Raw genomic sequence first — 16,591 nt, 5'->3', positions numbered from 1 at the left:
AACGAGAAATGGCAATCTGGAACAATTCGGGCCAGACAAGGACCCCTGATGTACACGGTAGATGTTGGTGAAAACGTAATGCGACGTCATGCTGACCAACTGGTGGGATCGAGAACAAGGGTCGAGCCCATGGTTACGACAGAGACAACCGTGGAGGAAGTTAGTGAACCTGAAGCATCTACCTCAGAAGTGAATATACCTGATGATGATGTCCTATCCATAGGGGATCAACTAGATGAGTCACCCCAGCAACGAGAACCAGAGACCCCTGAAAGGCGTTATCCGCCTCGGATCAGGAGGCCTCCTCAGAGACTGAATCTGTGAACTGTTTTGACATGAAGTTGTGTATATATGTTATGTTAAATGGGGAATATATACTGTTAAGCTAAAAAGGGAGGATTGTGGTGTATGTAACCGTTCCACCTTTAAGAGAACTATTTTAAGAGATGCACTACTTTATCTTGGCTGCTGTATACTGTAATACCGGTGGTGACCACACCGGTATATAAGTGCTGTGTAATGATTTATTGGGCAGTTCAGCCTGACCTTCGACTAGTAAAGACCTGTTGAATTTATTCTTGTGGTCTGTGTGCAGTGATTCTTATTAACAATAACTAGAACACACAGACTAAACACTTTTGACAGATAGACCTCTCAAAGGTATGAATGAGGATCACTGAAAAAAGACATCAAAACATTTAATAAGTTTTTTAAAAAACCATCACGTTTTTAAAATGAGTTAAAATTACATTAAATTAAATATTTTAAACAAAAATTTTACGGGGCTAAAAATAAACTTACCTTTTTTAAAAGTATTTAAAAATTATAAATGAGTGAAATTGAAAAAAAAACTTTTTTAAAACTTATGCTGGTAAAAGCGGGCCTTACGCCCCTGCTTTTTACCAGGCGTAAGATTTCTAAGGGTTTTCAGCGGGCGGAGGTTTTGCAGAAAGCGGAACTCTCCACCCACAGAGGCCCTTCTCCAGGGCAGGCGTCCGATTTGTCGAGAGGATTCTTGATAGATCGGAAATGCCGGTTTTCAGCGCGTGCGCTTCGCATGCCTGAAGCCGGCATTTCCGCTGTCCCTATGGGTGTGTACACAGCGTCGGAAAATACGGACTATGGTGGAGGAATGGCTGTGCAGAGCGGCGGAATGGATTTGTATGATACAATGGAATGATCATGATGTTGTAAATGTTTTTAATGTTCAATAAATAATATATAAAAAAAAGTGGGTAGCCTCTGAGTCAGAAGGTTGTGGGTTCAAGTCACTATTTGGAAGAAGAGCAGGGGATTTCTCCCCGGTGTCCTGGGGCCAATATTTATCCCCCAACCAACATAAAAACAGATTATCTGGTCATTATCACATTGCTGTTTGTGGGAGCTTGCTGTGTGCAAATTGGCTGCCGCATTTCCTACATTACAACAGTGACAACACTTGAAAAGTACTTCATTGGCTGTAAAGCACTTTGAGACGTCCGGTGGTCATGAAAGGCGCTATAGAAATGCAAGTCTTTCTTTCTTGTAATGAATTTCTCATTCTGTGTTTGTCACCTCCTCCGATTTTGCTCCCTTTTCATTCACTTGTGCCCTTGTGAATGTGGTGACTCGTGCTTGGTTACTGAGTCACACCAACCAGGCAGGTCCCAAGTTCAATCCCTGTTGGAGGGTTGTACGATTGTCCCCGTGCTACAGAGGGGAGGAATTAGCCAGGATTTCCATTCCTGATTGTTACCCTTACCCCCCCACCCTCCGCCCTCCTCGCTAAATATTAGTGTACATATGCAAGGCTGTTGGGCTTGGCTGTGATGGGCTTGATGGTTAAAAGACCTGTTGCCGCTCACTGTCTAAGCTCATGTATAAAGAATGGCCCCTTGGGTGAGGAGCTGATGGTGCCAGTGGGATTTTCTCCCGATGGGAATCAGCGACTTCAGGAATGGAAGGGAGAATGCTGACCGGCTCTTTGACTGTGAAGGGCATCACAGCCAAGTCCTAGCTTGTCTTCATCCATAGTCAATACCTACACATGCTTTCCAGCAGGGATAGCAGTCAAAAGCAGGAATCCTCTCTGATTTTTCTTTCCCCTCCCTCGTCCAGGGTGCTGCAGTTAATCGTAATGCTCTTATTGCCGCCATGCTAACCGGCCACAGACTGGGGCGTTAACATGGGGCCTTCTTGGGCTGTATAGCTCAGTCACATACTGGACAATACATTTAACCATCAAACATTGGGATGCTTAATGGAAACAGGTAAAGAAAGAAAGACTTGCATTTCTATAGCGCCTTTCCCAACCTCAGGATGCCCCAAGGCGCTTTACAACCAATGAAGTACTCTTGAAGTGTGGTCGCTGTTGTCGTGTAGGAAACACGGCAGCCAATTTGCGCACAGCAAGCTCCCACAAACAGCGATGTGATAATAACCAGATAATCTGTTTTAGTGATGTTGGTTGAGGGATAAATATTGCCCAGGACACCGGGGCGAACTCCCCTGCTCTTCTTTGAAATAGTGCTGTTGGATCTTTTACGTCCACCTGAGAGAGCAGACGGGGCCTCGGATTAACGTGTCATCCAGAAGGTGGCACCTCCGACAGTGCAGCACTCCCTCAGCACTGCACTGGGAGTGTCGGCCTAGATTTGTGTGCTCAAGTCTCACTGGAGTGGGATTTGAGCTCCCCAACCCCCTGACTCAGAGGCGCGAGTGCTACCCACAGAGCCACGGCTGACACAGTAGGCAGCTCTCCTCTCTAAAATAACATCCGTTGTGACAAATCTGGGAGACTGCAACTTTAATGAGTTATTTTAATTAGCACGCTCAATAGATCAGTTACAAAGCTATAATCAACAGATCAGTGCTGGTATATTGGTGCCATATCGGAGAAGGAACATTGTCTGTCTTCAGTGATGTGCGTTTTTTTATATGTGAGCCACTGACACAACAATAGGTAAGTGTTTAAATGTCAGTGCATGTAGCTAATGAAGAAATCAACACTAATTACCTTGTCAGGTATAAAAAAAAACATTAGATCTTTTGAATATCTGGTTCTTTTATGAGTGCTGCATTATTCTGGAAACACCATTGACAAGCAATGCAGCAGGGAGCAGAATCTAATCTTGTGACGTCGCATTTTTCACAAGAATAGTATAGATTGCTCTAATAATCCAACAATGCAGAGGGAATTATTCAGACCTGTGGTGATGAAGGCTATTAATAACAATGCTTGATCAAACTTGGGACTCTAGAGTGGAGCAAGCTGCTCATTTTTCACATCGTTTGCGACAGGTATTAAATTCCTTCTCTGCCCTGCTTCTCCATAATAATCAAGCTTCAGAACCTAATTTTGGGGTGAAATTGTGCAGTGTGAATATTTTTACTGAATTGATTTAAGGTGTTGGGGTGACATTTTTCTCTGCGCTACTTTAACAATGACATTGGCCCAATTAAAATAAATGGGCAAACGTATTCACTAAGGTAGTAAAGAAATTAACCTGAATCTTTTAATGATGCATCACATATAATAGCACAGCACAATTGCACCCTAAAGACTCTATTCAAACTCTCGACTCTACCATTTTGGTTGCAGTAATCACAAGATAATTATAAATGAGAGAAGCCATTCAGCCCATCTAAATTCACCCATCGAGAAAGAACCTAAAGTCCTTCTTTGCTATCATAGTCTCATGCAACTTTGTGAAGAGATTTTACTGAAGTCACATCTCATGGTAGAACATCAGTAATACACTGATACTTGGCTTCAACCATTAGTCTCTTTTTGTTGTCATAGAGTCATAACGGCACAGAAGGAGGCCATTCGTCCCATCGAGTCCGTGCCGGCTCTCTGTAGAGCAATCCAGTCAGTCCCATTGCCCCGCTCTATCCCCGTAGCCCTGCAAGTTTATTTCCCTCAAGTGCCTATCCAGTCTCCCCTTGAAAACATTGTGGCCTAGAAATTAGGTGGCGCCCCGTTTGGGGTGCCAAGCTCACCTGGGCGCCGGAATTACCGCTCCGGGCAGAGCCGCTTGCGCCAGCCCGATATTCAGTTTCAGCGCCCCAAACGGAAGCGGGGTGCTGCTCGAGGCGCACCGCGTCCCTCTTGGGGCGCTGCAACTGAATATCACAGCGCAACGTGCCGCAGTGCCACACGCTGCGGCACGGCGTGCTGCGGTACTGCAGGCCTTCCTCCCCTTCTTAAAGGGGAGGGGCCTGCACCAGCATGATCGGAGATCGCGAATGCCGGCAAAAGAGCCTGGCACCGAGGAGAAGTGCCGGGCTCTTGGGACACAGCTGGCACTGCCTGGGTGGCTCAGGGGGCCGGGGACGGCAGCACGAGGAGGTGCTGGCAGGCGGCCAGCAATAAAAATGGTCGGCCCGCATCTCCCCTTAAATTAGCGCCACTACCGCCGCAGGTAGGCCCCCCTGAACCGGTCGCAAATTGCGACTGGCGTTACAGTGGGGGGCGCGACCAAATATCGCAATCGGGGCGGTAGCGGGGCGCTGCGCACACCGATGACGTCATCGGTGGCGGCGCAGCGCTACAGGCTAATGCCGCCATTCGCGCCCCGCTAAATTTCACGGGAGGCGTGGCCAGTGGCGCTAAACCCACTAAGTGCCCTCTTTGGGCGCTAACTGGTGGCGCAGCCCACCGAATTTCTAGGCCTGAGTGTCTCCGCTTCCACCACGTCCGTCGGCAGCGAGTTCCAGGTCCTCACCACTCGCTGCGTAAAAAAAGTTTTTCCTCACATTCCCCTCTGTATCTCTTTCCCAAGACCTTAAATCTGTGTCCCCTCGTCCTTGTTGTTGAGGAACTTGCATGAAGGGTGAAGGCCTGCAGTGTCAGGCACTAGTGAGGTTGTAAAGAGTGGAGAGAAGACAAGGCAATCAAAAGGTAGTAGCTAGCTTAGACTGACTAAGGTTGGGTTCGGAAAACATGGTAAACTAAGGGAGTAAGAGCAGACTGGAGGTAATAACGAGTTCATAGTTTTTGAGGTCCTTGGAGCGAATAAGCTAGAGGTACTAAGAAATGTATTACATAGTATTTACGGCACAGAAGCAGGCCATTCGGCCCAACAGGTCCATGCTGGTGTTTATGCTCCACACGAGTCTCCTCCCACCCTTCATCTAACCCCATCAACGTATCCTTCTATGTTGGAGGATAAAGATACTTTTGGCTATTTGGAAGGTGTAACATTGTTCCCTTCTAGTGCTGGTAAACCAGGCGGTACTCAACAATTTTCAAGAGCAGACCGACCGTAATATCCATGGTTTAGACGAAAGCAAAATGCATATGAATTGTTGAACTTAAGAGTTGATGGCTGAGGTTAACTTTCAGCCAATTAAATTTCAGTATTCAAATTAGATACTGATGGATATATATATGTGGAAAAGGGCACCCGTGTAACATGCACATTCTTACTTCACACCTTCTGGTTAGCTTCCTGTGTTTACTTTGTAGGGTAGGTGGCAGGAGGGGACATTTCTGACCATCAATGGGTGGAATGGCTGTGCTGAGGAATAGAATATTTGTCCCCTTTTAGTTTCTATGTCCATGTCAAGCTATCCCAGGTCAGGTAAAATACAGTGTGGTCCCAGAGTGAAACTCCCTCTACATTGTCCTATCGGTGTGGCTTAACCTCATCTTCTGAAGAGCACCCTGACATGAATCTTGTCATTCATGTGGAAATGACTTATGAAATAATACTGGGTGGCCTGCTGGTGGCACTGTCCAGGGAGAGTATAAATACTCGGGCATGGGCCCAGCTTGCTCAGGACATTCTTTAACAGGAACTAGTGAAGGGCACAACTAGATCTCCATGTTGAAAAACAGTTGATTAAAGCTTTGTTTAATACTTAGACCAAGTGCCTAGTAGTTTTCTTACGTCACACCCCATGTGATCTATCCATTTCCGAGCTACCATTCGCTGCTCCTCTCTGGCACTCTATTGGCAGATTTGCACTGTGGACTCATGCCCATCAGAAATAAGGTTGGATGATCTTATCATTTTGTTGTAGCTGGCAGAAGGATAGGACTTCAGTGTGGGCTGAAATCAAACCCAAGTCCCAGAGGTCAAAGAGCAGAGTGCTAACCCACTGCACCATTTATTCAGCATTATTTCAAAAGAATATCTCAGAGGATGTTAAAGACATTCCTTACCTTGAGTATCCAATCGAGGAGGCAAGACTATATCTGAACCCCCCCCCCACCCTGCTTTTTGTTATCTTGCCATCTGTAGCTCCCTCTAGGTATCCAATGATGTGGAGATGCCGGTGTTGGACTGGGGTGGACAAATGTAGGAAGTCACACAACACCAGGTTGTAGTACAACAGCTTTATTTGAAATCACAAGCTTTCGGAGCGCTGCTCCTTCATCAGGTGAAGTGAAGAGAAGCATATAGGCACAGCATATATAGTCAGAGAAAACTGCCAGATGATTATAGGTAATCTTTCTAACTGCCCTTTATCACACCTCGGCAGAGAGATAATCACAGCAATCAAAGGTGTGAATGGTGTCCAAACAGGTCAGTCAGGAAAATATTACATCAAAGAACAATGAGGTGGAGTCACAAGGGGTCAAATGTTACAGATGCTGGGGTCTGTATGAAAAACAGAAAAAATACCAAAAAACTTTGCTGGAAATCACAGCAGGTCCGGCCGCATCTGTGCAGAGAGAACAAGCCAACGACGACTTGAGTCTGGATGACTCTACGTCAGGTGGGGTTACATGTAGCGTGACATGAACCCAAGATCCCGGTTGAGGCCGTCCTCATGAGTGTGGAACTTGGCTATCAGTTTCTGCTCGACGATTTTGCGTTGTCGTCTGTCTCGAAGGACGCCTTGGAGAATGCTTACCCGAAGATCGGAGGCTGAATGTCCTTGACTGCTGAAGTGCTCCCCGACTGGCAGGGAACACTCCTGCCTGGCGATTGTTGTGCTGTGTCCGTTCATCTGTTGTCGCAGTGTCTGCATGGTCTCGCCGATGTACCATGCTCCGGGCCATCCTTTCCTGCAACGTATGAGGTAGACAACGTTGGCCGAGTCACATGAGTATGTACCATGTACCTGGTGGGTGGTGTCCTCATGTGTGATGATGGTATCTGTGTTGATGATCTGGCATGTCTTGCAGAGGTTACCGTGGCAGGGCTGTGTGGTGGCGTGGTCGCTGTTCTCCTGAAAGCTGGGTAATTTGCTGCGAACGATGGTCTGTTTGAGGTTAGGTGGCTGTTTGAAGGCAAGTACTGGAGGCGTGGGGATGGCCCACTGTGGGGAGAACAGCGACCATGCCACCACACAACCCTGCCACGGCAACCGCTGCAAGACATGCCAGATCATCAACATAGATACCATCATCACACGTGAGGACACCACTCACCAGGTACATGGTACATACTCATGTGACTCGGCCAACGTTGTCTACCTCATACGTTGCAGGAAAGGATGCCCCGGAGCATGGTACATCGGCGAGACCATGCAGACACTGCGACAACGGAAGAATGGACACCGCACAACAATCGCCAGGCAGGAGTGTTCCCTCCCAGTCGGGGAACACTTCAGCAGTCAAGGGCATTCAGGCTCCGATCTTCAGGTAAGCATTCTCCAAGGCGGCCTTCGAGACACATGACAGCGCAAAATCATCGAGCAGAAACTGATAGCCAAGTTCCACACTCATGAGGATGGCCTCAACCGGGATCTTGGGTTCATGTCACGCTACATGTAACCCCACCTGATGTAGAGTCATCCAGACTCGAGTCGTCATTGGCTTGTTTTCTCTGCACAGATGCGGCCGGACCTGCTGTGATTTCCAGCAAAGTTTTTTGGTTTTTTTCTGTTTTTCATACAGACCCCAGCATCTGCAATATTTGACCCCTTGTGACCCCACCTCATTGTTCTTTGATGTAATGTTTTCCTGACTGACCTGTTTGGACACCATTCACACCTTTGATTGCTGTGATTATCTCTCTGCCGAGGTGTGATAAAGGGCAGTTAGAAAGATTACCTGTAATCATCTGGCAGTTTTCTCTGACTATATATGCTGTGCCGATATGCTTCTCTTCACTTCACCTGACGAAGGAGCAGCGCTCCGAAAGCTTGTGATTTCAAATAAAGCTGTTGGACTATAACCTGGTGTTGTGTGACTTCCTACATAGGTATCCAATGTTATCGTAGGATTGCAAATTCAATTAATTTCTTTGCATTTCGTACCTGACCCTCATGCTTAGTACTTTATCTATCAGTTCAAGGTTCAGCCATCTGCCCAGGGGGAGCAGCCCATTGGCCTACTCTGGATTCTGGATGAAGAGGTGTTAATTCAAGGCTCCAATGACACCGTGGTCCTTGATCGCCTCTGTTCCTACTTTGAGAAGAAAGGAATGGAAAAAGGAGGTAATTATAGAAAAAAAAACCTAACCAGTGCGGTTTGTAAAGTGTACTCAATGAGTTGTGATAAGTATGGGAGACTGCAGCTTTAATTTGTTGTTTTAATTGGCACATTCAAAAGATCAGTTGCAAAGGTATAATCAACAGATCAGTGATGGTTTATTATCTGGAAAGGAACATTGTCTTCAGTAATGTGCTTTCTGTAAATGCGAGCCACTAACTCAATGATAGAATAATGTTGATGTCAGTGCATGCGGCTAATGAAGAAATCAACACTGATATTTGCTTAGATATTCCTTGTTAAGTACTAAAACCATTAGATCTATCGAACGCCTGTTTTTTCCCCTGAGTACTGATCAGATAAATTCCTGTAATAATCCAACAATGTAGTGGTTTGAAGAAACTGTCAATTTAATGTGTGTTTTTTTAATCATTCACTCCATCTGTTACAAAGGCATTCATGTTTCTGCAATAAAGATCGCATGCAGAAATGTGTATCCTTGACTTTTGCTCTTTGCCCAAGTTTCTTGCCAACGCACAGACAAAGAGCATACATCAGAGGTCTGGTGTCTTTGCCAATTCTACTCTGAGATTGGCTGATGGAAGGAGGAGCATGAAACTTGCCAGAAGTCTCCCTCTTTGTTTTTGCACCCTCTCTGCCAGAAAGAAATAACTTGCATTTACATAGCACCTCTCACATCCTCAGGATGTTCCAAAGCGGTTCGCAGCCAATGAAGTACTTTTTGAAGTGTGGTCACTGTTGTAATGCAGGCAAATTGCACACAGCAAGGTCCCTGAAAAGCAATGAGATAAATGACCAGATAATGACACGATTTTGAAAAGTGTAGATGAGCAGAGAGACCTTGGTGTCTATATACAAAAATCCTTAATGGTGGCAGGGCAAGTTGATAAGGTGGCTAAACTGGCATATGGGTTACTTAGGTTTATAAATAGATGAATAGAATTTAAAAGCAAAGCGATCATGCTAGAACTTTATAAATCACTGGTTAGGCCTAAACTGGAGTATTGTGGACAATTCTGGGCACCACGCTTCAGGAAAGGTGTAAAAGCCTTAGAAAGGGTACAGAGGAGGTTTACTAAGATGTTGCCAGGGATGCGGGACTTCAGTTATGAGGAGGGTTTAGAAAAGTTAGGACTGTTCTCCTTGGAACAGAGAAGTTTTAAGAGGTGACCTTTTGGAGGTTTAGAAGGCGATGAGAGGTTTTGATAGAGTAGATGGGGAAAAACTATTCCTTCTGGCGAGTGGGTCAATAACCAGAGGTCATGGATTCCAACTCATTGGCAAAAGATCTAGAGGGGAGATGAGGAGATATTTTTTTCACTCAGAGTTGTCGAGATCGGGAACGCTCGGCCTGCAAAGGTACTTGAGGATTAGGAACCGACAGGGTTATGGATAAAAAGTGGGGATGGGCACTAAATGCAGGCCTAGCCAGCGACGCCCACATCCCATCAATGAATAATTTTTTTTTTAAAGAGCCAGCACAGGCACGACGGGCCGACTGACCTCCTTCTATGCTGTAAGTTTCTATGATTTTGCTCTCAGTGGCAAAGGAATGGCTTCCACCGTTCACCTCACGTCCAGTTGCCCAGAGACTTATCACGAACTTGTCAGCAGGGATTGCCATTAATCCGCCGTCTGTTTCAGTATGGCGCCCTCTACAGGGGATCTGTGGCATCTGTGAACAGGGCAAGCAGCAGCAAGCCTGTTCAACCAATCAGATTGAAGTATCCTCACCTGAGACACGCAGACTGCAAACTGGGAAGTAAAAAACATGAGATATAAATTACATTTAAATCATGTACAGGAAGCAATCTAAAGATTGAGAAATACAAATGGGATAAAGGGAGAGGGATAAGAGACAAACCGAAAAAGTAAAAAAAAATTTTTAATTTAAATTTTTTTTTAAATCGTCAACATTATTTTTCTTCTAAGGGGACGAGACTCCACACTTGTAAAATTAATTTTTCAGGGCCAGTGAGGTTGTTCAGCAGTAATGATCACTTATTACACCTTTAAAAACTCACTTACTCCAAAATGCACCAGCCCTAACTTTTTCTGGCGTCTTTAGTGAGGAACTAGTGGGTGAGTGCCCCAAGTTCACACCATTACAGTGATTTCAGTGCCGAGTATATCGGTGAGGACTGCAAAAGCGCACCTGGTGGAGGAGCAAGGTATCTCTGATAGCTATTAATGAATTTCTGTGTTTAACTGTGCATGTGCGGACGGCAGAAGTTGCTATCAGATTTACCCTGTAATAACGGCGGGCGCTGGTAGCCTCGCCATTATTATTGCAGCAAAATCTGGGCCAATCTGTTTTAGCGGTGTTGGTTGAGGGGGAAATTTTGGTCAGAACACTGGGGCGAACTTCACTCCGCTTCTTCAATAATGTCATGGGACCTTTTATGTGTAACTGTGAGGGCAGAGAGGGCCTTGGCTTAATGTCTTATCTGAAAGCCAGCATCAATCAGTGCTGCACTGAAATCTCAGTCTAGATTATATATGTGCTTGAACCCATAACTATCTGACCCTTAAGAGCGAGTAATACCACTGAGCTAAAGTTGACACTTGACTTGCTTCTACCTGGCACCTTCCCATGGGGGGTCACAGCTTAAAGAACTGTGATGCAAACATGCACCGTTCCTCTCTAATGTATTGCACAACTCTGCTCCTATTTGTTCGTAGATTCTTGCATTCATAAAGGGGAGGTACCTTGGGGGAAAAATTCGGCTGCTTTGCACCTCCCGTTAGCAAGCAACTACCGCCCAGGCGCGGCGCCGCTAACGCCTCCCGTGAAATTCAGCGGGAGGTTAGCAGCGGCAGTAGCTGGTAGCGCCCGGCGGCAATGACGTCATCGCCGTGCGCAGTGCCCCGCTCGCTCCCCGGCCGCAAACTTGGCTCGTGCCCCCTGACCTACCGCCGGATGCTATGTCAGACAGGGTCAGGGGGCGTTTTTGCAGCTGGGGCGGCGATTAATTAAAGGGCAGGTGCCGGGCGGCCATTTTTTTTGGGGCCGCCTGCCAGCACCAGCCCCCTCTCGCCTCCTCCTGCGGGGTGCCGGCCGTGATCCGTCAGCCCGGCACTCCTCTTGAGTGCCGGGCTCTTTTGCCAGCACCCCGCTCCCCGGTGGTCCAGCAGGGCCCCGGTGCATGCTGCGCTAGGCCCCTCCCCTTTAATCAGGGGAGGGAGGCCTGCAGTACCGCGACGCTACGTGCTGACACGTGTGGCGCTGCTGCACATAACAGTGCAATATTCAATGGGAGCGCCCCAAGAGGGAGGAGGGGGAGTGCTTCCAGTGGCGCCCCGCCTCCTGCTTGGGGCGACACCATTGAATTTCAGGCGCGGGGGCACTAACTTTTTCAGGGCACTAAAAGTAGCGCCCCGGCAAAGTTATCGCCCCAAAGGTGGTGCGAGACAATCTTCCCCCCTTTATGTTTATATTGCTCCGTCAATATCTGTCTGAAGAAACTATGGCCCGGAGTTTCCGCTTCGTTTCTGCCCAGATATCAGCGTAATCTGGGTGGAATCGACTGAAATGGCACTCTACACAGTTCTGGTCACCATATTATAAAAAGGATATTGAGGCACTGGAGAGGGTGCAGAGACGATTTACAAGGATGATACCAGAAATAGGTTATACCTATCAGGAAAGGATGAATATTGCTGCGCTACTGCAGACCTCCCTCCCCTGATTAAAGGGGAGGGGCACCAGGGCCCTGCTCGACCACCGGGGAGTGGGATGCCGGGAAAAGAACCCGGCACTCAAGAGGAGTGCCGGGATGACCGATCGCGGCCAGCAACCCCGCATGAGGAGGCGAGAGGGGCAGGTGCTTGCAGGCAGCCCAAAAACAAAACGGCAGCCCGGCACCTGTCCTTTAATTATCGCCGCTCCGGCTGCAAAAACACCCCCCTGACCCTGTCGCACATAGCGTCCGACAGTAGGTCAGGGGGCGCGAGCCAAGTTTGCAGCCAGGGTGTGAGCGGGGTGCTGCGCACGGCGATGACGTCATCGCTGAAGGTGCAGCACTGCAGGGCGCTACCAGCTAACGCCGCCGCTAACCTCCTGCTGAATTTCACAGGAGGCGTTAGCGGCGCCGCGCCCGGGCACTAATTGCTTTGCGCCCCGTTAGCGCCAACCGAATTTTTCCCCCTTAATATTAATATTACTGTATTTTCTTAAGATAGTCATTGGGGGAGCTTTTAGAACAGAAATTTCTAATCACCCCGCCCTTCACCTTCCCCTTGCTTTTGCCTTCATCTGTAAAGTCTGGGATGCAACCCTGCCTTTCGATCCACTTTAGTTCTTGGGACTTCGGGATGTTTAATGCAAATTGGCTGCAGCTTAAGGTCCCTGTTTGTGACTGATCGATGACTTTGTGCTCGTAGAGAAACAGCCACTGCGGAGGTGCGAGCAGGAGCAGCAGTTTGTCATTGCCCACCAGCTCGGCACGGACCCTGTGAGGTATGACCTGACGGGCTGGATCAAAAAAGCCAAGCAGAACCTATCGCTGGAGAATGCCAGCCAGATGCTGCAGGAATCCAGAATGTAAGTGTTAGAGCCTGAGGGGCAAAACGCTACAGTAAGTTCCAGGAACTAATGCGTGTACCAACTGAGTCATGCCGACCCAGGGTCCTGGTCTGTGCTGAGCCAGCTGGCCTTAGCCAGAGTGGCAGCATGGCTGCTACAATAGGCCCCAGCGCCGCTAGTGTAAGAAGGGGAAATGATCAACTTGATTCCACAGCTAACCCTGGCCAGAGGTGCGTGTGAGTTGACATGGTGTTCAGAGGGACCTGGGTGCCCTTGTACACGGAAAGTTAACATTGCAGGTACGGCAAGCAATTAGGGAGGGCAAATGGTATGTTGGCCTTTATTGCAAGGGGGTTGGTGTACAAGAGTAAGGAAGACTTGCTGCAATTGTACAGGGCCTTGGTGAGACCACAAATGGAGTACTATGTTCAGTTTTGATCTCTGTACTTAAGGAAGGATATACTTGCCTTGGAGGCGGTGCAACGAAGGTTCACTAGGCTGATTCCTGGGATGAGAGGGCTGTCCTATGAGGAGAGATTGAGCGGAATGGGCCTTTACTCTCTGGAGTTTAGAAGAATGAGTGGTGATCTCATTGAAACATAAGATTCTGAGAGGGCTTGACAGGGTCGATGCTGAGAGACTGTTTCCCCTGTCTGGAGAGTCTAGAACTGGAGGGCATCATCTCAGGATAAGGGGTCGGCTGTTTAGGACTCAGATCAATGCTCCCTCTAATTTTGTTTTGTACTGAGTGGGCCACAAGCTCCTTTGAGCGCGACCTTTTTAGTCCGTGAGCAAATTTTACAACAATTACAGTTACAACAACAACTTTTACAACAACAACTGAACAGCGTGTATGCAATAATGCCAAGTTGCCACCCCATTGTCTCAAATCATGAGACAATCAGACAAGGTTCCATACAAGTTGAACATAACTTCTCTGCTTTTGAAATGAACCCCAGTGCTTTATTTGCACTTTTGTGGCTTTTTTAACCTGCGTTGCTGCTTTTAATGATTTGTGAATCTATACCCCACTTCGACTCTTATTTTCCAAGGAGCAGGTCACCTTATTCCTCCTACCAAAAATGCACTACCTCACACTTATCTATTATTGAAATTCATTTGTCATTTACATGCCCATTCTGCAAGTTTATTTATGGTAGAATTAATTAAAAGCTTTTAGTTCGTCACGTACAAACTCTATTTAAAAAAAATACTTGTCAGAAATGACTGGGATACAAAAGAACTGCATAATAATGCATTAACACTTCAGAAACATCACTCAGTTACACGGTTATGCATCGACAAACAATCCAAAAGCCCAAGGTGAGCTGAAAGAGGCATATCTATTCGTGCAATTTGTATTAATTTAAAAGTTTTCAATGTATTAGCCCATCCCTCATGTCACTATAGCAGTGGCTGCACAAGCAGCGGCTTTCCTATGGCGCTGATGTGCTGCACGTCCAGATAAGTGATTAGAATATTCATCACAATGCAATCAGACAACCAACAAATATAAAGTGCTGTAGTTCTTTAGTTTACAGTATTAAAAATTGAACAAAAATGGGTATCTGTATTTCCAACTTCAATCACTTCCATTAGTCAGCATTGTCTTCTTGAACCAGCACATCCACCATGTAACATGTCAGAAATGCAGCACTTATTCATAAGTGCAGAAAAACACATACCTAATTTGCGTCACCAGATTAAAAACAAAAAGCAGGAAAAGGTACGATTTAATGGAAATAAACATTCATCTTTCTTCCTGGACAGGAGAACCAATCAGACTGACTTGGAAACTAATATGTTGATGCAAAGATGTTAATTTAGAAATTTCGCTTCTAATGTTTTTCTCTCAAACATGCTCCACAATATTAATCCATGCTCTTATCATGAAAAGTGTTGAATTATTTTAGGCACTTCGCAATGAAATAGTGGGAAACAAACTTCATTGTACTCTCAATTTTTAATCTCCTATTTCAAACATTTATACCAAATCGAAATTGTACACTATCAGTTTAATCGGAGTATTTTCTGTGTCTTTCTCAATAAACAAACAGTACTTTCTTCTAAAGTAGCTTCCTACAATTTTTATATATCATTACATAACTTGTGTTTCTATTAACACTCCACTAAACGTTTAAGAGGAAATCTGTATTTACATTATTCCTCGGACTTGTTTGGACTATAGAACAACGGACAAAATAAAATGGTTTGTGTTTTTCCCCTGTTTTGGTTCTCTTCCTAAACGTCTTAATGATATTTTTTAACAAGTTAATAAAAAGTAATCTGTAACTCCTACAAACCCTCCCCACCCTCCTCCTCCTCAACAGCATAGTTGCATGTTTGTGTAAAGCTACTCACTTCAGTCGATCGCTCAAAATCAAATACAGGAAACTTTCGTTTAACCAGAGGTTAAATGTCCGGAAAGCTCTATCTACCGGCAAAATTCAGGAGCCGTTTCCAGTAAGTTTTTTTACTTCTCATTGTTTTTTTTTCCAATCAGGCTCTGCAAGTTCTAGCTGAAGCTGTCGCTTAGCTACAGAGACGCTTTTAAGCTGCGGCCGACTGTTTTGAAGCTGTTGCTAAGCAACAGGGTTTGTTGATTCACACGGAGCTCAAAAGCTCCGTATGTTTTAACATTAGCGCTGGTTTCTACGGCAGCTTTGATGGTACGGCACCAGCTCGGTCCCGTCAGTGCCGGATACCAGAAAGTTTCCTGTATTGAGAAATTTCAATGTTAAAACCTTTTAAGCATTTCAGAGCCTCTTTAAAAGTGTTTGGGCTTCAAGACCTTTTGAAGCTTGTTTAGATGAGAGGAAAATAGATTTTTGCTTGTTTCTTCCAAAATCATATTCGAATCTTAGGGGGGAAAAAGTGTTCTGAACACTCATTTTTTGAAAAAGTTCATTAAAAATCTTTAAATTCTTTCAAGTCTCGTTGCAGCTTTGACAGAAGAAGTTGCTCCAAGTTTTTCTTTCCATCTTCAACGCTGTTGTTAAACATGCAACAAAAAATAATAAAATAAACTCTAAATCCAAATGGAGCTCAAATAAGAAAGTGAATAAGGTGGTGAGGTTATCTATTCCCAGCCTTGGCAATGAGTTGGGATCAGTTTTGGAGAAGCTGTTTCCTCTTATTCTGCTGCCATTTCCTCCGTCTCTCACAGACTCTGAGGTACAAACTTTTCCCCTTCTCTCATAACATGAGTTAAATAACCCTGATAGACTCTTTCAAAAAGGGGACAACACCTGGCAAAATTTAACTGGAATTTACCGTGGGACATTCAACATCACTTTCCCGTATTTTTTTCCAGCTATAAACAATTTTCTGAATTTTTAAAAAATGTTTCACTGCGGGCCTAAAAATTGTTTGCTTTAGCCTCCTTCTAGCAGCCATTGTACATGTGCTGCGCCTCCATCTGTGTTGTTCCAAAGTGCGGCCGCTGCTCAGTCCCCAGGAACGAACTACACGCGCCTGGAGTGGACCCTCACCCCCCTCTCTCTCTCTCCCTCTTTCGCGGTCTCTTTCTCTCTGTCCCTCTCTCCCTCTGTTTCACTCTCTGTCATTGTCTCCCTTTGTCCCTGTCTCTCTCTCCATCTCTCCCTCTGTCCCAGTCTCTCTCCCTCTGTCCCAGCTTGTCTGTCTGTCTCTCTCTCCCTATGTCCCTGTCTGTCACT

At 46.0% G+C, this 16,591-nt stretch overlaps 1 protein-coding gene across 1 annotated transcript in view; it reads left to right on the top strand.

Annotated features, from left to right (window-relative positions):
- The window catches only part of LOC147103587 (unconventional myosin-XVIIIb-like), a 409,691-nt gene that overhangs the window by 167,385 nt on the left and 225,715 nt on the right, over positions 1 to 16,591 (top strand). Inside the window, exons 19-20 of the mRNA XM_085962172.1 lie at positions 8,226 to 8,373; positions 12,773 to 12,932. Coding sequence (XP_085818298.1) covers positions 8,226 to 8,373; positions 12,773 to 12,932 — 308 coding nt within the window. The remainder of the gene's footprint in view (positions 1 to 8,225; positions 8,374 to 12,772; positions 12,933 to 16,591) is intronic.

This window comes from Somniosus microcephalus, chromosome 19 (genome assembly GCF_052327205.1).
Source record: "Somniosus microcephalus isolate GS21.2 chromosome 19, FLI_Smic_1.0, whole genome shotgun sequence".
Lineage (NCBI taxonomy): Eukaryota > Metazoa > Chordata > Chondrichthyes > Squaliformes > Somniosidae > Somniosus > Somniosus microcephalus.
The sequence above is the reverse complement of the archived record's forward strand: the minus strand, read 5'-3'. Positions and strand labels throughout refer to the sequence as shown.